At 38.2% G+C, this 23897-nt stretch overlaps 4 protein-coding genes across 5 annotated transcripts; 2 read left to right on the top strand and 2 right to left on the bottom strand.

Moving 5' to 3' along the window:
• Positions 1 to 7175: 7175 nt before the first annotated feature.
• Positions 7176 to 10662, bottom strand: CLV2 (Leucine-rich repeat (LRR) family protein). The gene has a single exon (XM_012977896.2). The coding sequence runs from the start codon at positions 9431 to 9433 to the stop codon at positions 7205 to 7207; it is 2229 nt and encodes a 742-aa protein (XP_012833350.2). The 5' UTR covers positions 9434 to 10662; the 3' UTR covers positions 7176 to 7204.
• Positions 10663 to 16146: 5484 nt separating this feature from the next.
• Positions 16147 to 17922, top strand: LOC105955383 (auxin efflux carrier component 5). Its single transcript, XM_012979101.2, has 5 exons — positions 16147 to 16883; positions 17018 to 17103; positions 17239 to 17396; positions 17501 to 17577; positions 17718 to 17922. Exons 1-5 carry the CDS (start codon positions 16183 to 16185, stop codon positions 17788 to 17790), a joined length of 1095 nt encoding a protein of 364 aa, XP_012834555.2. The 5' UTR covers positions 16147 to 16182; the 3' UTR covers positions 17791 to 17922.
• Positions 17923 to 19411: 1489 nt separating this feature from the next.
• Positions 19412 to 21472, top strand: LOC105955427 (auxin efflux carrier component 5). 2 transcript variants are annotated; one of them, XM_012979146.2, is made up of 5 exons: positions 19412 to 20377; positions 20487 to 20572; positions 20664 to 20821; positions 20904 to 20980; positions 21128 to 21472. In XM_012979146.2, exons 1-5 carry the CDS (start codon positions 19623 to 19625, stop codon positions 21198 to 21200), a joined length of 1149 nt encoding a protein of 382 aa, XP_012834600.2. In that variant the 5' UTR covers positions 19412 to 19622; the 3' UTR covers positions 21201 to 21472. The 2 variants fall into 2 exon arrangements, with proteins under 2 accessions (XP_012834600.2, XP_088676325.1); XM_088820199.1 differs by lacking the exon at positions 21128 to 21472 and having other exon boundaries at positions 19553 to 20377; positions 20904 to 20984.
• A 167-nt stretch (positions 21473 to 21639) lies between these two features.
• LOC105955426 (protein WHAT'S THIS FACTOR 1, chloroplastic) lies at positions 21640 to 23572 on the bottom strand. Its single transcript, XM_012979142.2, has one exon. It carries the CDS (start codon positions 23236 to 23238, stop codon positions 21799 to 21801), a length of 1440 nt encoding a protein of 479 aa, XP_012834596.2. The 5' UTR covers positions 23239 to 23572; the 3' UTR covers positions 21640 to 21798.
• Between the last annotated feature and the right edge of the window lie 325 nt (positions 23573 to 23897).

The following is a 23897-nucleotide window of genomic DNA, read 5'->3' as shown; positions in this document are numbered from 1 at the left end:
AAACCCGAAACCCGAAACCCGAAACCCGAAACCCGAAACCCGAAACCCGAAACCCGAAACCCGAAACCCGAAACCCGAAACCCGAAACCCGAAACCCGAAACCCGAAACCCGAAACCCGAAACCCGAAACCCGAAACCCGAAACCCGAAACCCGAAACCCGAAACCCGAAACCCGAAACCCGAAACCCGAAACCCGAAACCCGAAACCCGAAACCCGAAACCCGAAACCCGAAACCCGAAACCCGAAACCCGAAACCCGAAACCCGAAACCCGAAACCCGAAACCCGAAACCCGAAACCCGAAACCCGAAACCCGAAACCCGAAACCCGAAACCCGAAACCCGAAACCCGAAACCCGAAACCCGAAACCCGAAACCCGAAACCCGAAACCCGAAACCCGAAACCCGAAACCCGAAACCCGAAACCCGAAACCCGAAACCCGAAACCCGAAACCCGAAACCCGAAACCCGAAACCCGAAACCCGAAACCCGAAACCCGAAACCCGAAACCCGAAACCCGAAACCCGAAACCCGAAACCCGAAACCCGAAACCCGAAACCCGAAACCCGAAACCCGAAACCCGAAACCCGAAACCCGAAACCCGAAACCCGAAACCCGAAACCCGAAACCCGAAACCCGAAACCCGAAACCCGAAACCCGAAACCCGAAACCCGAAACCCGAAACCCGAAACCCGAAACCCGAAACCCGAAACCCGAAACCCGAAACCCGAAACCCGAAACCCGAAACCCGAAACCCGAAACCCGAAACCCGAAACCCGAAACCCGAAACCCGAAACCCGAAACCCGAAACCCGAAACCCGAAACCCGAAACCCGAAACCCGAAACCCGAAACCCGAAACCCGAAACCCGAAACCCGAAACCCGAAACCCGAAACCCGAAACCCGAAACCCGAAACCCGAAACCCGAAACCCGAAACCCGAAACCCGAAACCCGAAACCCGAAACCCGAAACCCGAAACCCGAAACCCGAAACCCGAAACCCGAAACCCGAAACCCGAAACCCGAAACCCGAAACCCGAAACCCGAAACCCGAAACCCGAAACCCGAAACCCGAAACCCGAAACCCGAAACCCGAAACCCGAAACCCGAAACCCGAAACCCGAAACCCGAAACCCGAAACCCGAAACCCGAAACCCGAAACCCGAAACCCGAAACCCGAAACCCGAAACCCGAAACCCGAAACCCGAAACCCGAAACCCGAAACCCGAAACCCGAAACCCGAAACCCGAAACCCGAAACCCGAAACCCGAAACCCGAAACCCGAAACCCGAAACCCGAAACCCGAAACCCGAAACCCGAAACCCGAAACCCGAAACCCGAAACCCGAAACCCGAAACCCGAAACCCGAAACCCGAAACCCGAAACCCGAAACCCGAAACCCGAAACCCGAAACCCGAAACCCGAAACCCGAAACCCGAAACCCGAAACCCGAAACCCGAAACCCGAAACCCGAAACCCGAAACCCGAAACCCGAAACCCGAAACCCGAAACCCGAAACCCGAAACCCGAAACCCGAAACCCGAAACCCGAAACCCGAAACCCGAAACCCGAAACCCGAAACCCGAAACCCGAAACCCGAAACCCGAAACCCGAAACCCGAAACCCGAAACCCGAAACCCGAAACCCGAAACCCGAAACCCGAAACCCGAAACCCGAAACCCGAAACCCGAAACCCGAAACCCGAAACCCGAAACCCGAAACCCGAAACCCGAAACCCGAAACCCGAAACCCGAAACCCGAAACCCGAAACCCGAAACCCGAAACCCGAAACCCGAAACCCGAAACCCGAAACCCGAAACCCGAAACCCGAAACCCGAAACCCGAAACCCGAAACCCGAAACCCGAAACCCGAAACCCGAAACCCGAAACCCGAAACCCGAAACCCGAAACCCGAAACCCGAAACCCGAAACCCGAAACCCGAAACCCGAAACCCGAAACCCGAAACCCGAAACCCGAAACCCGAAACCCGAAACCCGAAACCCGAAACCCGAAACCCGAAACCCGAAACCCGAAACCCGAAACCCGAAACCCGAAACCCGAAACCCGAAACCCGAAACCCGAAAACCCGAAAACCCGAAACCCGAAACCCGAAAACCCGAAACCCGAAACCCGAAACCCGAAACCCGAAACCCGAAACCCGAAACCCGAAACCCGAAACCCAAACCCGAAACCCGAAACCCGAAACCCGAAACCCAAACCCGAAACCCGAAACCCGAAACCCGAAACCCGAAACCCGAAACCCGAAACCCGAAACCCGAAACCCGAAACCCGAAACCCGAAACCCGAAACCCGAAACCCGAAACCCTGAAACCCGAAAACCCGAAACCCGAAACCCGAAACCCGAAACCCGAAACCCGAAAACCCGAAACCCGAAAACCCGAAACCCGAAACCCGAAACCCGAAAACCCGAAACCCGAAACCCGAAACCCGAAACCCGAAACCCGAAACCCGAAACCCGAAACCCGAAACCCGAAACCCGAAACCCGAAAACCCGAAACCCGAAACCCGAAACCCGAAACCCGAAACCCGAAACCCGAAACCCGAAACCCGAAAACCCGAAACCCGAAACCCGAAACCCGAAACCCGAAACCCGAAAACCCGAAACCCGAAAACCCGAAAACCCGAAACCCGAAAACCCGAAACCCGAAACCCGAAAACCCGAAACCCGAAAACCCGAAAACCCAAAACCCGAAAACCCGAAACCCGAAACCCGAAACCCGAAACCCGAAACCCGAAACCCGAAACCCGAAACCCGAAACCCGAAACCCGAAACCCGAAACCCGAAACCCGAAACCCGAAACCCGAAAACCCGAACCCGAAACCCGAAACCCGAAACCCGAAAACCCGAATACAAACCCGAAACCCGAACCCCGAAACCCGAAACCCGAAACCCGAAACCCGAAACCCGAAACCCGAAACCCGAAACCCGAAACCCGAAAACCCGAAACCCGAAAACCCGAAAACCCGAAACCCGAAACCCGAAACCCGAAACCCGAAACCCGAAAACCCGAAACCCGAAACCCGAAACCCGAAACCCGAAAACCCGAAACCCGAAACCCGAAACCCGAAAACCCGAAACCCGAAACCCGAAACCCGAAACCCGAAAACCCGAAAACCCGAAACCCGAAACCCGAAACCCGAAACCCGAAACCCGAAACCCGAAACCCGAAACCCGAAACCCGAAACCCGAAAACCCGAAAACCCGAAAACCCGAAAACCCGAAACCCGAAACCCGAAACCCGAAAACCCGAAAACCCGAAACCCGAAACCCGAAACCCGAAAACCCGAAAACCCGAAAACCCGAAACCCGAAAACCCGAAACCCCGAAACCCGAAACCCGAAACCCCGAAACCCGAAAACCCGAAACCCGAAAACCCGAAAACCCGAAACCCGAAAACCCGAAACCCGAAACCCGAAAACCCGAAACACGAAAAACCCGAAACCCGAAAAACCCGAAACCCGAAACCCGAAACCCGAAAAACCCGAAACCCGAAACCCGAAACCCGAAACCCGAAAAACCCGAAACCCGAAAACCCGAAACCCGAAACCCGAAAACCCGGAAACCCGAAAACCCGAAAACCCGAAACCCGAAAACCCGAAACCCGGAAACCCGAAACCCGGAACCCGAAACCCGAAAACCCGGTGTAGTGCATTTTATTTAATGTGTGTTTTAATGTAGTGCGTGTTTTTTTGAAGTGCGTGTTGTAGGTGTAGTGTGTGGTTTTCTTTCGCTTTGAATTACTCAAGAACTACAATCGAAAATACGTAGTGGAAAAAAAATCCCCGCAGTACATCAAAAACACATACTGAAAAAAAACACGCACCACACCAAAAACACACACTGGAAAAAAATACACACTACACCGAAAACACACATTGAAAAATTAAATACGCACTACATCGTAAACACACATGGTATTACAAAACAAATCACTGGAAAACACTCACTGGAAAAAAAATCATGCAGTACATCAAAAACACGTACTGAAAAAAAACACGCACGACACCGTAAACGCTCACTTAGAAAAGAAACACACTACACCAAAAAAACACAACGAATAATAAAACATGCACTACATCGAAAACATACACTGAATTACACAATAATTACAATAGAAAATAAACATCGAAAAAAAAACCACGCACTAAACAAAAAACTCACACTTAATAAAAACACGTACTACACCAAAACACACATTGAATAAAATGCACAACACCGTGAAACACACACTGGAAATTCAGTTTACTTCTTTTGTAATTGAGTGTGCGTTTTTTATGTAGTCTGTGTTTTACACAGGAAGTACACTGAATTTCCAGGGTGTGTTTCACGATGTAGTGCATTTTATTCAATGTGTGTTATGGTGTAGCGCGTGTTTTTTTGAAGTGCGTGTTTTTGGTGTAGTATGTGGTTTTTTTTCGCTTTGAATTACTCAACAACTACATTGGAAAACACATACTGGAAAAAAATCAACGCAGTACATCAAAAACACATACTGAAAAAAAACAAGCACCATACCAAAAACACACATTGGAAAAAATACACACCGCACCAAAAACACTTATTGAAAAATAAAATATGCACTACATTGAATTACACAATAAATACACTGGAAAACTCACAATGGAAAAAAAATAACGCAGTACATCAAAACCACACTGACAAAAAACAAGCACTACACACCGTAAACACTCACTTAGAAATAAAACACACTACAACCAAAACACACAATGAAAAATAAAACACGCACTACATCGAAAACATAAACTAAATTATACAATAATTACAATACAAAATAAACACCGCAAAAAAAAACCAAGCACTAATCCTAAAACTCATACTTCAAAAAAACACGCACTACACCAAAAAACACATTGAATAAAATGCACTACACCGTGAAACACACACTGGAAATTGAGTGTACTTCTTTTGTAATTATGTGTGCGTTTTTTAAGTAGTCTGTGTTTTACACAAGAAGTACACTGAATTACCAGTGTATGTTTGACGGTGTAGTGAATTTTGTTCAATGTTTGTCTTTGTGTAGTGCGCATTTTTTTGAAGAGCGTGTTTTTGGTGTAGTGTGCGGTTTTTTTTCTCTTTGAATTACTCAACAACTACAATGGAAAGCACATACTGGAAAAAAATTCACGCAGTACATCAAAAACACATACTGAAAAAAAACACGCACCACACCAAAATCACACAATGGAAAAAATACGCACTGCACAAAAAACACACTTTGAAAAAAAAAATACGCACTACATCGAAAACACACATTGAATTACACAATAAATACTCACTGGAAAAAAAATCTCGTTGTACATAAAAAACACACACTGAAAAAAAAACACGCACTACACCGTAAATACTCACTTTGTTGTGTAATTCAATGTGTGTTTTCGATGTAGTGCGTATTTTATTGTTCGATGTGTGTTTTTGGTGTAGTGTGTATTTTTTCCAGTGTGTTTCTGGTGGGGTGCGTGTTTTTTTTCAGTATGTGTTTTTAATGTTTTGCGTGGATTTTTTTTTAGTATGTGTTTTCCAGTGTAGTTCTTGAGTAATTCAAAACGAAAAAAAACCACACACTACACAAAAAACATGCACTACACCAAAACACACATTGAATAAAATGCACTACACCGTGAAACACACACTGGAAATTCAGTGTACTACTTGTGTAGAACATAGATTACATAAAAACCGCACACTCAATTACACGAGAAGTACACTCAATTTCCAGTGTGTGTTTCACGGTGTAGTGAATTTTATTCAATGTGTGTTTTGGTATAGAGCGTGTTTTTTTTAAGTATGTGTTTTTGGTTTAGTTCATGGTTTTTTTTCGGGTGTTTATATTCTATTGTAATTATTGTGTAATTCAGTGTATGTTTTCGTTGTAGTGCGTGTTTATTATTCATTGTGTGTTTTTGGTGTAGTGTGTTTCTTTTCTAAGTGAGTGTTTACGGTGTAGTGCGTGTTTTTTTTCATTGTGTGTTTTTTATGTACTGCGTGATTTTTTTTCCAATGAGTGTTTTCCAATGTATTTTTTGTATAATTCAATGTGTGTTTTCGATGTACTGTGTATTTTATTTTTAATGTTTGTTTTTGGTACAGTGTTTTTTTTACCAGTGTGTGCTTCTAGTGTTGTGCGTGTTTTTTTTAGTATGTGTTTTTAATGTACTGCGTGGATTTTTTTCCAGTATGTGTTTTCCATTGTAGTTCTTGAGTAATTCAAAGCGAAAAAAAAAAAACCACACACTACACCAAAATCACGCACTTCAAAAAAACACGCACTACACCAAACCACACATTGAATGAAATGCACTACACCGTGAAACACGTACTGGAAATTCAGTGTACTTCTTGTGTAAAACACAGACTACATAAAAAATGCACACTCGATTACACAAGAAGTACACTCAATTTCCAGTGTGTGTTTCACGGTGTAGTGCATTTTACTCAATTTCCTAGTCCTGGGCTTTTGGGCTCTCCTTTTTAAGACTTGGGCCTTAGTCCAATTGAGCTCATTATTCCTTTTATCCCCTAGGGCGAAATAGTCCGGATCTGTAGTATATATTTTTTGTGATTTAACTTGATGATTCAAAAACTTAAGAAACAATTTTTAGATGATGATTGATTCTAGATTATTTTGAATAATTAAAATAATATTAAAAAATCGATTTTTTTTCTGGTAAAAGATTTGTATGAATCGCCCGTAAAACACTTTGATTGGCGGCAGCTGTGCTTCTGAGAGAGAAAGACATTTCCTTCGTGTGAATTATAAAATAATTAAATGCTGGTATTTTAAGAATGGGATAGCTACTATTAATTGCATTCATTCAAATGTCAATGCAATTATCCACTACTCTTTCCCACCAATTAAGAATCGGATATTTACTATTAGTTGTCTGTTACTTGTTCCCAGTAAACTGAATAACGCATATCATTGGTGTTTGTTTATTTATGTCTTCATCCTAGTAAAGAATCAAATATGATTTTGGTGCTCTTTAATTGCTATTCTTTAAAAACAAAAGCATCTGATTCTATGGATGCATGATATAATTGATATGGATGTAATGCTTTTGCATCAAGGAATCTATTAATGCATTAATTAGCAACATCAACCAAACCCTGAAGGAATCACAAAAGGCAGATCGACAATTTTGTTTTATCTCTATCTGCATAACTTGTCAAAAAGAATTTCTATTACATTTAGTCTGCATAATGTAGTTTCTGGTTCGAGCAGAACAACACAGCGCAACGACACCTACATAAAAACTAACTAAAGCACTTACACAGAACACCCAAACTGAAATAAAGCTACTAGACTCATTTTCGTCGGAGAATGTGTTTCCCCGCAATTTTGGAAGCCCTTCTTGTCCTTTACACCCATCACTAACAGATGACTCCAAGCACAAACCTGGATTTCCAGCAAATGCCCCTGGAAATCTCCAGTACCCCTGCCTTGTAGGTATAACCCCTGATAGACGGTTATACGATAGATTCAACACTGTCAAGTTCCCAAGCCCTGATATATTTTCTGGTATCTGACCTGAAAATGAATTATGTGACAAATCTAGAACCTTCAGACTCCACATTTTCCCCACAATTACCGGAATTCTACCTTCAAGATAATTATCCGACAAATTTAGGTATTCCAAACCTTGCAATCCAAATAGTCCTGCCGGAATTTCCCCATGCAGTAAGTTATTAGATATATCAATTCCGATTATGGTCAAGATCTCGTACTTGAAGCTCAATTCACTTCTACCGCCAATAATGACAGAAACTTGCAAGTCCAGATCAGTAAAAGACGAAAACGATAGCTGTTTATAATCTCGGCCTCTTCCAACATCTCCGCGGTTAAAATTCAAACTAACGTTGAAGTTATAACCATCTGGTATCTTGCCCGTGAAATTGTTGCTAGATAGGTCGATTGTTCGGATAGCTTCAAATGTGAACAGCCAACTAGGTAGAGCTCCATAGAACTTGTTGTGGGAAAGCGAGAGAAACTTGAGATTTGACCATTTGGTTATTGCATCACTCAAAGAACCTGATAGTTTATTACAGCTCAGATCAACAACTTCCAGTGACTTGCATCCGGCCAAGGTAAGAGGGATCTCCCCAGAAATTTCATTGTTGCTCAGGGACAATATTCTCAAACTATCCAACGCATCAAGCTCTGGTTGAATTTCCCCAGAAAGATTGTTATTGTCCAGCTTCAATGCTAGCAACTGAAAACAGCCAACAATGTTCAAAGGAATCGAGCCCGTCAACATGTTGTGCGACAGATCTATCACTTGAAGATATGTCAAGTTTCCAATCCTCTCCGGTATCTCACCTGTGAGAAGATTATGGGAGAGAAACAAAGCCTGCAAGCTTCTCAATTCAGTTACTGTTGTAGGAATATCACCGGTGAACTGATTGTGCGACAAATCAACAAGTAAAAGCCCGGACTTGTCAGGGGTCTGGACAACATTTCTAGGAAGATATCCTGCTAATTTATTGAAACTCAAGTCCAAAACAACTAACTTGTCGGAAAAAACTAATCTTGGGGAAATCCCGTACTGCAATTGATTCAAGGACAAGTTTAGGTGTGTCAGTTGATGACAGGCAGAAATGCAAGACGGTATTCCACCAACGATGGAGTTATTTGCTAGATTAAGCACGGAGAGGGATTGGAAAGATGAGAAGAAACAGGGGAGGGTACCAGAAAAGAGATTGTGTTGGAGGTTAATAGTGACAAATGATGCACGAAAATCACCAATATTGCCGGACAAATAATTGTGGGACAAATCCAGGTACTTGAGTGATGTGGAGAAATACAAGCTGATAGGTATATCACGGGTAAAAGAGTTGAAACCCAAATTAAGTTTTTCAAGATTCAAAGAGAAATTACCTATCCAGAAGGGGATTTCATGAGTGAACATGTTATGGCTGAGATCTAGCTCGGTAAGCCGGTTGGACATAGAAAGTGCTTGAGGGAAAGAACCAGAAAAGACGTTATAGCTAACATCAAATGTTTTAAGGTTGTGAAGAAGATTGAAGCAAAAGGGAAGAGAGCCATGGAAAGCATTGCGTGATAAAATGAGGGTTTCAAGAAAGGGGAGGTGGCATAAAGAGGGGTGAATTTGGCCGGACAAGTTGAGGGAAGTGAGGTTGAGGGAGGTGAGCCGGCCGGTCAGGTTGGAGATGGTAAGGCCGGTCCATGTGGAACCAACAACATCATCCCAGCTTGACAAGCTTTGAAACGGGTCTTGAAGACCAGACTTGAACTCCAAAAGAGAAGCTCTGTCTCTTGGGTTTAATAGGGCCGGGGGAGCGGGAGCAGCAGCAAATGTACAAGGTTGGGTTATAACAGAAAGTAATAGAACAGAAAGTAACGCCGGCAGTAGTTGAAGTGAATTAGAGCTTATCATCACTGCTATAAATTATATATAATTAGCTCCTCTATCTTCAGTGCTAGGTTCAAAAGAATCGCTGGATAATAGCTCTGGGAAACGAATCAAGGAATATTAATTAGTACCTGGAATCACAACTTAGCTTGAGCCAGCAAACTTTGGTCTGTTGTGCTGTTGGGAAAGACAAGGATCGGAGTTCTCCCTCTCTCTCTCTCTCTCTCTCTCTCTCTCAACCAGACCAAACATTCTTTCTTCTTTCAAATTTCAATTACATTCTTTTCTTGCCTTTCTAGAGGGGTGGGGACCGCCCGGGGAGAACAAAAATATTATCTCTAAATTATATATATATATATATATATATATAAAGAGATACTCCATAAAGCAATTAAAGCAAAACATTATAGGAAACCGTGTGTTAAAGTGAAGCTCCACTAATTGCCACTTTCATTTTTCTACCTTTTAAATATTAAAAATTATTTTGCTGGAGCTGCCACATGATCCAGTGTGCGTGGGACCTGGAGAGGGTTGATGGGTCGGATCTTCTGAAATGGGTCAGCCCATCAGCCGTGAATATGGGCCATGCAAATCAACATTTTTGGCCTGATTTAACATTAAAAAAAATATGCTGGAGGCCCAACTGAATTGGCAAAAATACACCTGGTGAAGCAAAGGACTCTTTAAACTAGCTAGTATATATATAGGGTTCGTTTTTGCAAAAACTACCCCTTTGAAATCTCTAATTGCCGAAAACACCCCTATGTTAGAAAATTAGCAAGGACCCCCTACGTAAGTTAGTCATAGCCAAAAAGGCCCCTGACAGGTTATCGTGCACTACACTCATCGTATGTGCGTCTGGGAGTTCGTTTTTGTAGCTGAAATGACCTAAATACCTTTTATATTAGATGTTTTAAAAATTACAGATTCACCCCAAAATTCTAGCACCAAAATGAAGTTTTCAAAAATTTGAACTAAGTCCTTCCAATTTTCAAAAAGGCCTTCTTTCCAAACCAACTCTAAGAAAATAGAGCCTTAAGTCTCTTTTTTTCATGTAAAATATTGAAAGAAAAAACTTCGATTTTGACCTATTCTCGATAGCCCAAAACTTGGAATTCACCATTCTTGATAACCCAAAGCTCACTGCTGATGGAAAAGAAGATGACCCCCGGGGGCAGCGGCGGAAGCTAGGAAGAAGATGAATGTAATGTTTGTTGTTTCTTTAAGGAAAAATTTGACAGAATTTGTTGGGTTTGGTGGTGTCTGGTGTTTTTTTTGGCATAATTTGTTAGATTTAGTGGTGTATGGTGTTTTTTTAGGCAGAATTTGTTGTGGGAAGATGAGTAAAACGGAAGGAAAAATCAACTGGTTTCAAATTAAGTGGTGGTGCCGAGAAACGGACGGTCCGTTAATAGTACAAAAATGGACTCCACTCGCATGAAGACACGTGGACAAAAATAATGAACAATCTAGCTCTCTAATGGGAACCATTAAAGTATTTCATTTGGACCGGTAAAAGACAAGTGCTTCTCTCTTTTTTTTTTTAATTTTTTTTTTTTTTTGCAAAATAAAACATTTAATTCCTATCATTGATGATCTTTTCATAAAGGCGGTGGTTATATGCAAGCCCTTTTTTTTATTAGTTCAAAACATTCAACATAAAAATACTAATTTACCCTTAATAAAATTTAAAATCAAATAAAAAACACAAAACATTAAATAATAAAAAAAAATCATTTCCTTTGTGCAAGACCAAATAAAATACATAATTCCAGAAACACTTCTTCCTTATTTCACGACTTAAAAATTTCTTCATTCTTCTCCTTCTTCACAAACCCACCAAGAAATCTTACACACCAAAATTATCAAATACATACCAAACATTCACGATGGAACCAGAAAACAATGATATGGTGGTTTACGAGGGTGGAGAACACAATGAAGTATATTTTAACTGTTTATTTTTGCTTTTGGGTCGTTTTTTTTTGTTGGGAAAAAATTCGACGATACCAAAAATCGGTCTGCACATACCAATTTTTGTAACTAAAGTCGGTAACCACATTCCGATTATTTTAATAAAAATCGGTACTTAAAAACCAATTTTTGTAGTACAAATCGGCATGACAACACCGATTTATTTTTGTATTATCGGTATTGTCATGCCGACTTGTACTACAAAAATCGGTTTTTAAGTACCGATTTTATTATCTGTGTTTTTTTAAGACCGTTTTCTCATACTTTCGTGCAGCAACATAGGGGATTGATGGAGGATTATTCAAATGAATTATCTAACGAATAAATATTTGAGACACGGAAAGCTCTACTCGATTGGGTTAAAGGAGTTGGTAGACACCACCGAATGGTGATAAACATTTTCGTTCCAAATATTTAAAAATATCAATTAACCAAATATATAATGTATTATTTTAAAAAAAATCCGAAAAATATCGGTATCCGAAAACCGATTTTGTACTCAATAATCGACATTAGAACGCTAATTTTGACTTGTAAAGTCGACGTTGTCGCCGATTTGGTTAACAAAAATCGGCATTATGACGCCGATTTTTGTGTACAAAATCGGTCTGGGTAAACCGATTTGGGAACCAACGGAAAAAAAAAAAAACCAATTTCATTCTCAATTTTTTTTCTCCAAAATCGGCAAAAGCATTGCAACCCAACAAGAAATAAGCATAGATTAATGTTCATTCATACATATTTATCAAGAATCGATGCTCGGTTAATGTTTTTGAATTTATAAATAAAAGTTTAGTAAAAAGGACATCGATGCTCGATTAATATTTTCGAATTTACAAACAAAAGTTTAGTAAAAATGACTTACTTTTTGGTGGTGCGGTGGTGGTAATGGTGCAGTGGGTGGGTCGCTGGTCATCGCCGGTGCGGTGGAAGTCTCGCTGGTCGGCGTCGCGGCGGTCTGGCGGCGGCAGTCGTGATATATTTTTTTTGTTTTTTTTTTTTTGTTTTTTTTTTTATTTTTTGATTTTTGCTCTTGAACAAATTAAAAATAGGATTTATTTGTATTTGAGTATTATTTGTAGATAAGGGTATATTTGTCATCTTTGGTCTTGATGTAATAAAATTAGATTAATTTACGGGTTTGAACTAATAAACTCATTTATGTGGGTTTGAACTAATAAAAAATTGGGCTTGCATATAACGGCCGCCTTTCATAAATTTTGATATTGGTTTTAATAAATATAATTAATATAGTGCAAAATAATGCCCTTTATTAAAATATGTATTAACTTTAATAAATATTAAAATTTATATAAATTAGTGTATAATAATAATGAGTAATATAAAAATTAATCTTAAAATCGCTTGAAAAGCATTTTGATTTTATTTCTAGTACATAAAATTAATATATATATATATATATATATATATATATATATATATATATATATATATATATATATATATATATATATATATATATATACAGGGGCGGACCCAGGGGGGTTTTCTTGGGGGGCGGAAATATAGGGGTAATTTAAGAGAGAATTTTTTTTTTGTTTTTAGGGACTAAAGTGTACAAAATTAAAAGTTTGGGGGGGCGAAAGTGTATAAACTAATACATAAATACCCAAAAAAAAAAAAAAAAAAAAAACAGCTTAAAAAAAAATCTTGGGGGGGCGGGGGCCACCCCAGCCTTAGGCGTAGGTACGCCCCTATATATATATATATATATATATATATATATATATATATATATATATATATATATATATATATATATATATATATATATATATATATATATATATATATATATATATATATATATATATATATATATATATATATATATTTCAATATTTTGTCTTGCAAATAATCAATGTTCTTTTCTCTTGAATTTGAGATGATATTTTTTCATTTTGTTTAATTGTGTAAAAAAACTATAAAACAATAAATTAATTACAACAACTTTAATAATTCAAATACACAGGTTATGGAATGAGAATGGACGATGGGTTGCAGTTCATTTCTAAAATACGGGACCCATAAGAAAGAGAATTTTTTTAGTAATTTTGTCCACGTGGAATCAATTGAATGGAGCCCGTTTTATTGCAGTTAACTGGGCATCCGTTCAGAATCTGCTCCCTAAAAGGAAATGGGGTCATTAGCAATACACCCCTCCTATAGATAAAAAATGGTGATATGTCCATACCATAATTTTTTCTTTGTGAAAATCCCCTAAAATATTTATTTCCAATCTTACCATTTACTACTTATCACGTTTTTTTTTTTTTTTGATAATTATCTAGTATTTATAAATTCCTATTAATGAGGCACCTAAATCTCGCTAATTAGGATTAATTGGTATAATTATCTCAATTATTCATTTTTTCTCTCTTTCCATAACAACAATTTAATTCCTAAAAATTTGCAAAAAAATTGCTACCAAATCAAAAAAAACTATTTTCGAACTTTATTTTTTTATTTTTTATTTTTATATTATTTTCGGACTTTATTTAGCCTTTTTTTATTTATTTTCATTGAATATTTTTTAATAAAAATATATTTTTTTAATTTTTTTTAAACAAAAAATTGAAAATTTTCTCTCCACAGGTTTGCAAGGTCGAATATGACTATAGTTGAATATGATTATATGTGACTATATTAACTGTAGTCATATTCTTTCTTTTTTTTTTTTTTTTTTTTGCATTATGAACTTAAAAATTCCGATTATATGGCATAGTCATGTTTACCAAATCATATAAAACAACGAAGATTCCCTATTGTTTATGAAAACAATCCAATCAACATCCACACAAAAAAATCACAATTTGAATCTACTAACTAGAAGTCAACTTGAAAACGAGAAGATAGAACATATTCAACAATAGTCATATTCGAAAAATATATAAATATGACTATAGTCATATTCGGATATGACTATAGTCATGTTACTGCGGCTGTTAAGATCTGAGGAAAAAATCGAAAAATACATAAATAAAGATAAAAAAAATAACTAAAGAGAGGGATGGGAGTCGACGACAGCGGTAGTGTAAAGAGAGAGAAATCGAGAGAGACAACGAACACGGGAAAATTAATAAATCACTAATCGAGTGAATCAGCAATAGTCATATTCGAACCAGACTATAGTCACGTTAATGCTTCTGTTTCAGATCTGGAGAGCAAAAAAAACAAAAACAAAATCGAAAATAACGAAAGGGAAGGAGGTGGAGGCGACGACAACGACGGTGAATGAAAGAGAGAGTGGGGAACAAACAAGAAATTCATAAAATCACTAATCGAGTGAATCAACAATAGTCATAATTATTAACATAATAGTAAGAATATGACTATTATGTGACTATTCTGTAAATCGAGATAAAATGAAATCCGATACAACTCGACGACACAAACTCATACATTTAACAATTTCTGATCTTTGGCTAGGTAGGAATATTCACCTGTCAAACACATCCAACAGCCAATTTAAAGGTCAAATTCATCACTTGATTTTTAATGTAATACTAATCAGTAATTAATTAATTAATTAATTAATGCCCCACAAATCTTCTTATAATATTGTCAACTTATTTTTAATTTAGCACGAGACGAAATAATTACAATCTGAGATCATTAGAAATTGTTCAGAGCATACGAATACGAACAATCTCTGCTCATTAAAAAAAAACAATTCCGACTCTGTGTAAAACGGAATAAAATTTTCAATCAGTAACAATCATTTACACCAATTAAGATGACCCAAAAAGAAACAATAAAAAATCGGTTCTACATACACACATATCTGAATATATACACACTACAACCCAACCCCATTTACGAAACCAACAAAATTAAAGCAGAACCTCTGACCTTCAAACACGTTTTAACTCCGGCAACGAACACAGAAGGGTTGAACGGCGACGAAATCTCTATTCTCACCTAATCTCGGCTGAACTCACGTTTGTATATCAAGGAGAATCACGTCTGCCTATAATAAAGGGAAACGGTTATGGAAAGATATCGTGATTAAATATTTGATTTATTATAAAAAACTGTTAATAAGAGTACTTATGTCTTATTATGTTTAATTGAGGGGGTTTCACTAATTAAGTTTGGGATGTGAGTTTGTGCAAAAGTCTTAAAAGTCAATTGGGTTTTACTCATAATATTTTCCATTTGAGGGGGATTGCATATTTCCCCGAAGGAAATACATGTTGGGTAAAGAAACGTACCGTATAGAATGTAATGATATCGTTGAAAGGCAATTAAGGCTAGCTAACATAACATGCAGTCTTGGTTTAAAGAGAAGGAGCATTCAACGTACGAGATATGCATATGTTCCATTAATTACTTGATCAAATTAACTAGACAAATATGAAACACCACTCATCAAGAATATTTATTAGAGGATCATATATATCATGATATATAGGTTTTCACAAGGTACAATCAATAATGTTTTTTTTTTTTCTTTGTGGTATGATATATTCAGAAAAAGAAAAGGGAAAAACAGAGGACGGAGCTGCATTATTAATAGATAGACAGCATAATATTCTGTTATTGCTATCATCCATATATACCACAATTGTGATGACCGGCACTAGTATTCTTTAATTCTCTTGTTACCCTCACTACTGCATGCCACAGACTAACCTTTCACCCATCAGACAATTAACACTACTAATCAATTAAGCTGTGCAGACGACGACCATTGATTATTTTTTGCTGTATATTTATTCTCTCTGTACACTTATAAGGAATTAAAGTACCAGTAGCTAGCTAATATCATATCATATATGATATATAGCCAGCAAAAAACAAAAGAGAAAAAAAAAGAGAAGATGATAGGAAGGGAAGATGTGTATAAGGTGGTGGTGGGAATTGCACCACTGTACGTAGCGCTGATGTTAGGATACAGTTCGGTGAAATGGTGGAGGATGTTCAGTCCAGAGCAGTGTGAAGCAATAAACAGGCTAGTATGCTACTTCACATATCCATTGTTTGTATTTGAGTTCACAGCACACGTGGACCCTTTCAAGATGAACTATTTAATGATGGGTGCTGATGTGATATCGAAAGTAATAATAGTGATGGTGCTGGGATGCTGGGCCAAGTGCTGCAAAGGGAGCTACTGCTGGTCAATAACGTGTTTCTCTCTATCCACACTGACCAATTCACTGGTGGTTGGTGTCCCCCTTTTGAAGGCAATGTATGGACCCATGGCCGTCGACCTTGTCGTTCAGTCCTCCGTGTTTCAGGCACTTGTTTGGCTCTCCATACTCTTGTTCGTCTTGGAACTCAGGCGCACATATCATGACGATCATGTTGCTGCTGCTGCTGCTGGAGCTGATCTTGAAAACCAGAGCAGCGGTGTTATTGCGGATGCCTCTAGGATTAATTTCTGGAATTTGATGAGACGTGTTTCCCTCAAACTCGCTATTAATCCAAACTCATATGCATGTATACTTGGTATCACCTGGGCATTCTTATCTAATAGGTATTACGTACGTATAATTATTAATTAATTAGCTAGCTTCTTATCGAGAAATTTATATATATATACAACAATATCTGAATTTATCAATTATATTTATATTTATATATATATATATATTACTAATAATTATTTAGGTGGCACTTTGAAATGCCAAGCGTGATGGAAGGATCTATTCTCATCATGTCAAGAGCTGGCACTGGCACTACCATGTTTAGCATGGGTGAGTATAGTTTACTAACCCTGATCTTGGCCTGGTTATTCTCATATAGTTAGTTAGTTAGTTAGTTAAATTATTTATTTATATACAAATTATTGTATGCATGTGATCATGTTATGAATTACGATGGATGTGAAGGATTGTTCATGGCATTGCAAGAGAAAGTGATAGCATGTGGAGCAAGTCTGACTGTATTTGGGATGGCCTTAAGATTTATTGCTGGTCCTCTTGCCATGGCTTTGGCTTCCTTTGCTGTCGGTTTGCATGGCGATGTCTTACGCATAGCTATTATCCAGGTAATAATTATTAATTAATATGAATCTAGCTAAAACACATTTAATTATAATTAGATCATATGGTCTTGACCGGAGGAGATCGATATATGACGGTGCATATGCAGGCAGCATTACCACAATCGATCACGTCCTTCATCTTTGCCAAAGAATATGGATTGCATGCAGATGTTCTCAGCACTGCGTCAGTACTCCTTCCTTTCCTATAGCTACGGCCTCTAATTAATATTTATATTATTAACCAGTAATTAAGTAGTAACAATAACTAATTGATCATTATATTTTTCCCTTTATTTATTTATATATTTATCTGCATGCATGCAGGGTTATCTTCGGCATGATTGTGTCTCTTCCGGTGTTGATTGCTTATTACGCAATTCTCGAATTTGTACACTGACAAGTGACACCCTACACCATGATAAATCAAATTTATATGCATCTCTTCAAGTTTAAGTATATTGTTTCTAATTCGGTCGTTTTATAATCAATAATTATGATTATTATTAATATAAATACTAATTATATATCATTGGCACTCTTGCACTCACCCTTTTGCCGTTGATTATATATGTTGCTAGCTCTTTGATCCAAATTATATTAGACCCTTAAAATTAATGGTTATCGTCCTTTATCATATTCAACGATCACAAAGAGATCAACGTAACGCAGTTAAATATAATACGAATATATATATATATATATATATACAATCTTTATGTACAGACATTAGGAATATATATTTAGTCGTCACACCATGATGAGAAACATAAAGAATAAATAAATGCCAACTTTTCTTCCAGAGGTATGAATTATACTTTCTTCTTCTTCACATATATCTAATATTCTTTCATGTTGGATAAATGACTTTTTCTTCTCCCACATAAAATTGATTTAGCTAGTGGAGAATAACTATATATATGTATGCATGTATAGTCGAGACTAATCAAGAAAGCTGGCGAGTGGGATCGGATGATTTGTTTGGTGTATATATATATATAGAGAAACCATTGCAGCACGCACATGGTATGCATATAAAAGGGAAGCTACTAATTAAACTATGTATGTTAGAGGGTTTGAGCATGCATATGGTAATGGACTAATGGTATACATATGTACTTTCATTAATTAATTAATTAATTAATTAATTCCCATGCATCATGTAATTTCGTTTTACATATAGACTGCTATTAACGCCGCTAGTTTGTTGAGCATGAATATGGTATTGGTTTACATATAATATAGTAAAGTTTTGTTAATTAATTAAATATTGAAAAGGATATAGTTTAGTGGGATTCTTGTGAGAAAGAAATAATAATGTTGATTAATATTGGAGTTCCTTCCAACAAGGAGCTAGAGAATTATTAGATGATCGATATATTATAGATGGTAATTGGTAAAGCTAAAATGGTAAAGTGACAAAGCTGAGAAACACCACCAACGGTCCAACACCAACCGATGTAATTAGTGGAAGATCTACGTCAATATTAATATTTAAATTAGTTCCATTCTTTTCCACTAATATACACTTCTCCCCACTAGCTAATATAATTAATTACTATATGCAGTTGAAATGATCAAAGCTAAGCATGCATGCATTCTTAGTTGAATCTTTAATTAGGGTATTATATTTGACAAAAAGTTCTTCATTATAATTAATTCGAGAGCTAGATTCTTCATTCGATTTAGGATGAATTCAATTGAAATTTATTAATACCCTATTTTTCCTTTTCCCTTAAAATTAAAAACAACTTATTTTCTTTTTTGTAGTAATTAAAGGTTTTCTAAAATAATTGTTGGTTAAACGAGAATTGAATGAAAGAGTTTTCATTATAAATTGTTTAAAAATATTATGTGAATTAATTAATTAATTAAACAAAAAAATGGCAAAATATGTGAATTAATCATGACACGCTGAGATGCAAATGTGAATGTGATGACATGATCTATAAATAAATTTAATTAATTAATCATAAACTGGTACCGACAAAAGAAACTCTCGAGTATGCATTCTGTGTCACGTCCCAGATAGGATGACAGTATTGTACGAGAATCATATTATTCTTTCCGCTTTTATCTTTTGTTATTGTGTGTGTATATATATAGTGGTACGTACGGTGTCATCGATCGATTATAAATAGCTAGCGGTGTCACTAATAATAATAATAATAATACACAAATACATAAATAAGATTTAAGAGAGAAATAAAAAAATAATTAAGAAGGAAGAAGATGATCGCATGGGGAGATATTTACAAAGTAGTGGCGGCAATGGTGCCGCTGTACGTGGCACTGGTATTGGGGTATGGGTCGGTGAAATGGTGGAGGATGTTCAAGCCTGACCATTGCGACGCCATTAACAGATTTAATTGCTATTTTATAATACCTTTCTTCACGTTCAGGTTCACAGCCGGAGTGGATCCCTACCACATGAACTTTAGGTTCCTGGCCGGAGATGTGATAGCGAAAGGGGTGGTGGGTGTAGCACTAGCACTGTGGGCTAACCTATGCAGAGAAGGGAAGTTGTCGTGGGCAGTGACGTCATTCTCACTGTCTAGCCTCAACAACACTCTGGTGGTCGGTGTGCCGTTGCTCAAGGCCATGTACGGTGCTCTAGGTGAGGATCTGGTCGTGCAATCCTCCGTCATCCAGTCCCTACTATGGTTTCCTACTCTCCTTTTCATGCTCGATTTCTGGCGCATAAACAACAATGATGCTGATGGTCATCAGCAGCCCGGTCAGACGACGCATGAGGTGCAGCTTTGTTCCATTGAAATAACAGATGCTAATTATAATAATACTACTACTAGTACTAGTGCTAATAAACATGAAGATGCTAATGGTGTTAATACGAGAATATCATCATCATCATCGTCGTCATCCAACAATTTCAGAATAACAATCAAGAAAGTTTTGGCAAAACTTGCAAAGAACCCAAATTTGTATGCTTGTGCCATTGGCCTCATTTGGGCTCTACTAGCTAAAAGGTACTTACCTACATAATAATAATAATAATAATATTCCTTTGATGTACATATATATATTTATGCATTCACTAAGAATAATTAACTTTTCCGTACGCATGATATATAATAGGTGGGATTTAGAAATGCCGAGTGTAGTGGAAGGATCAATTCTGATAATGGCCAAGGCAGGAAGTGGAGTAGCCATGTTTTCAATGGGTAATTTATATATATTTCGATTCATGAGATTATGTATATACTATGTATATAATATTGGTGCGTGCTGATCAATATGTATATAAATGTATAGGATTGTTCATGGCACTGCAAGAGAAGATGATAGCATGTGGGGTAAGGTTGACAGTGTACGGAATGGTTCTAAGGTTTATTGGTGGACCAGTTACCACTCTTGTCGGCTGTCTGGCTTTAGGCATCCGCTCCAGAACCCTTCATATTGCTATTATCCAGGTCTTTTATTTCTCATCTACTTGATATATTTATACACATGATGATGAAAATGCTAATCATCATCAATCGCTCGATGGATCAGGCAGCTCTACCACAAGCAATTACGTCCTTCGTGTTTGCTCAAGAGTATGGCTTGCACGCTACTGTACTCAGCACTGCGTAAGTCCCATCCCTTACCAACTCTCTCTATATATATTAATCAGTGTCTGTCTAGTCCAGCATCATTCTATTATCTAATACTAATTAACTGATAAAAAACGGATCGATCTGCTGTTAATTTGATTGCTCAATTTTGATCTACTGCAGGGTCATTTTCGGCACTATTGTGTCCCTTCCCCTCTTGATCTCATACTACGTTGCCTTGGATGCCTTCCGTTAATATTCTCTTCAAATTAATTATGCTCGTCTCTATCGAAATATATTAACTTAGTATGTAACTCTCCTGTACTAGTTTAATTAAGAATATATAATCTCTTGGAATTAAATTTGTATCGATCATTTAGTCCTAGTTGTTGGCTGTTCTTTTTAAACATTTAGGGACCTCAAGAGAAGGTATATATACCAAGAACATATTCAATATGTGTGCATGATCATCAAAAGAATAATAAATGTAACATTTCTTCCACCAGAATATACAAAAGCAATTGTGGGCAGCTAATGGACTAACTTATGGAGAAAAGGGAAACTTTAATCATTTGTATCCCTTGCGAGTAGAGTCTTTTGGGATTTCAAATCAGTGATAACAAGGAACTTCAAAATGACAAGGAATTTCGAATCCCTAGCTCTCATTTTTTGAGTTACCGTCCCATTTGGAGTCATTTCAAATCCCAAACGCACCCTTAAATTAACTTCATTTCTGCATCCTCTAGTTTCATATATTCCCAATTACTATACAGCAAGAATTTCATACATTACACTTCACTATTAAGACCATAACAGTAGTAAAAACTTACCCCGGTCAGCAAGTCTCTGTTCATCTACCAGGGCCCTGAATCAGCAAGGTCGTTCAGAGTTGAATCAGCCGTCCAAAACTCCTCCTCATCTTCGCTTTCATCGTCATCAACATCAACATCATCTTCAGAACTAGCATCGTCCACCTGGAATAAATCATCTAATCCATCTTCGCATTCATCACAATACTCGTCAACTAATTGATGCTCAAAATTTTGGTTGACATCAGCGTTGACATATTCTTTGATCCTCTCTCTTCGCAACCTCTTCCCTTCTCTAACTAGTTCCATCAGCTCATCTTTTATCAAAGATATTGCATCCTTGTCCACAAGTCCACCCTTGTCGTTGTATCCCTCCACCAGAAACACAGAGTCCCTTTCCCCTTTCAAGCTCACATAGAACATCTCAGGGTGCCTCACCAACATTCCTCTCAGCTTATTCGGCAACCCAAACTCCTTCCTAAAATGCGTCAAATGGTCCACCAAAGTTCTCTTCTCCACCGTCATCCCCAAAACCTCCCTCACCACACCACAAGCTCTCTTCTCAGCCTCAATCGACACTTTCACCAAATCATCCACATTCGTATTGTATGGGCACACATCTGGGACTTCCCTGAATTTTATGAGATATTCATGATGGTGCCTTTTTATATTTAAACCCTTACGCAGTCTTAGGTGTTTGAACTTCGGGGGCCTGTCCACTATCAGTCCATGAGATTTATCTACATCGCGTAATGGTAAGGCCTTAGCCAAATCCGAATCCCACGTGACGAGCTGAAGAGCACGTCCGTAAGAAGTGTCGACAACTTTAAATTTATCCGGATGATCATTGCAAAGGAGGGAGCGGAAGTTAACAGGAAGGCCAAGATCAGGACCCAAATGCACGAGCTTGGACAACAAAAGCCTGTGATACGGGGAGGCAAGCATCAAGAGCTTTTGGAGTTTTGCAGCCAGTGAAATGGACATACATTTCTTGAGATCGATTTCCTTTTTGGCGAGGGCTGCAGCAGCAGGTGTGAGACGGACACAGAGTTGAGTGAGCGATCCAGTGGCGTGGAAGGGTGTCGGAGGGGTTGGAATAGTGAAGAGCTCGAAAATAGTGGGGTAACGACGGATCATTAGTAAGATAGAGCGGGGTTTGTGTAAGGATAAGTAAGAGCGGCATTTGTAGAGAACTTGAATGTGCATGAAGTGTTGTGGCTTGGAAAGAAGGAGAGTTTTGAGCTTCTGTACAAAGCGTATCTTGTTTTGTTTCACAACATGCTTATCTAATCTCCGATCACGGACAATTTTGTGAGGAGATGAAGAAGAGCACGTAATTACAGCAAATGCCCCAAGTTTTCTTGTATTAGTACTGATACTAAATATGTGTTTGGGCAGAGGACGGAGAAAACGGGATTCAAGCAAAACAGGTGGTGCATCAATATGGGTTGGAGTGGAAATGAGTGGAGCTAATGCTATTGACATTTAATCAAACAGCTGGTGTGCAATCAGGAGAGACCCTCGAACTAAGAATTCTTCGAATTAACGAATGAAGCAAGCAAGCATAAAATATTATGGATCATCAAATAATTTGATATTTGATGGCAAAATCAAAAAATAATTGCGGTAAGTTACTGTCTATACTGCCCACAAGATTGGATTTTTGTATTCAAATTATTCAGGATGAAAATGCCCACAAGATTGAATTTTTGAACAGAAATAATCATTCCATAGCACGATTTAAGAAAGTCGCTGGGACTCGGTTGCGGCTTCTGATGAGGCCAATTACAAATGTCTAAATTGCCCCGATGAAGAAAAAAAAATCGAACTGTAAATTACAAACAAAAGTGTGTTTAAATTGCAAAAAGTCCTCTCTTGTTTGCTAAATTATACTCGTCCCTCGAACTTTGTAAAAAAACAAAAAAAAACCCGAAATTCCCCAATAGCAAAAAAAATTTGGCAAAAAAAAATATTTTTTTTAATCGTTCAAGACGTAACAATATTTTTTAATAAAAAAGGAAAAGAAAAGAAAAGAAAATAACTAGTCTTAATTGGCCGTTAATAGTTAGTGGCCGTCTTCTTCGGTTCTCTCTCTCTCTGACATGTCTCTAATTTCTTTATGTGCGGTTGGTTGGCGGGGAATA

Source organism: Erythranthe guttata, chromosome 6 (genome assembly GCF_056151865.1).
Source record: "Erythranthe guttata isolate IM_541 chromosome 6, IM_541, whole genome shotgun sequence".
Taxonomy (NCBI): Eukaryota; Viridiplantae; Streptophyta; class Magnoliopsida; order Lamiales; family Phrymaceae; genus Erythranthe; species Erythranthe guttata.
This window is presented reverse-complemented; position numbering and strand designations above follow the sequence as displayed.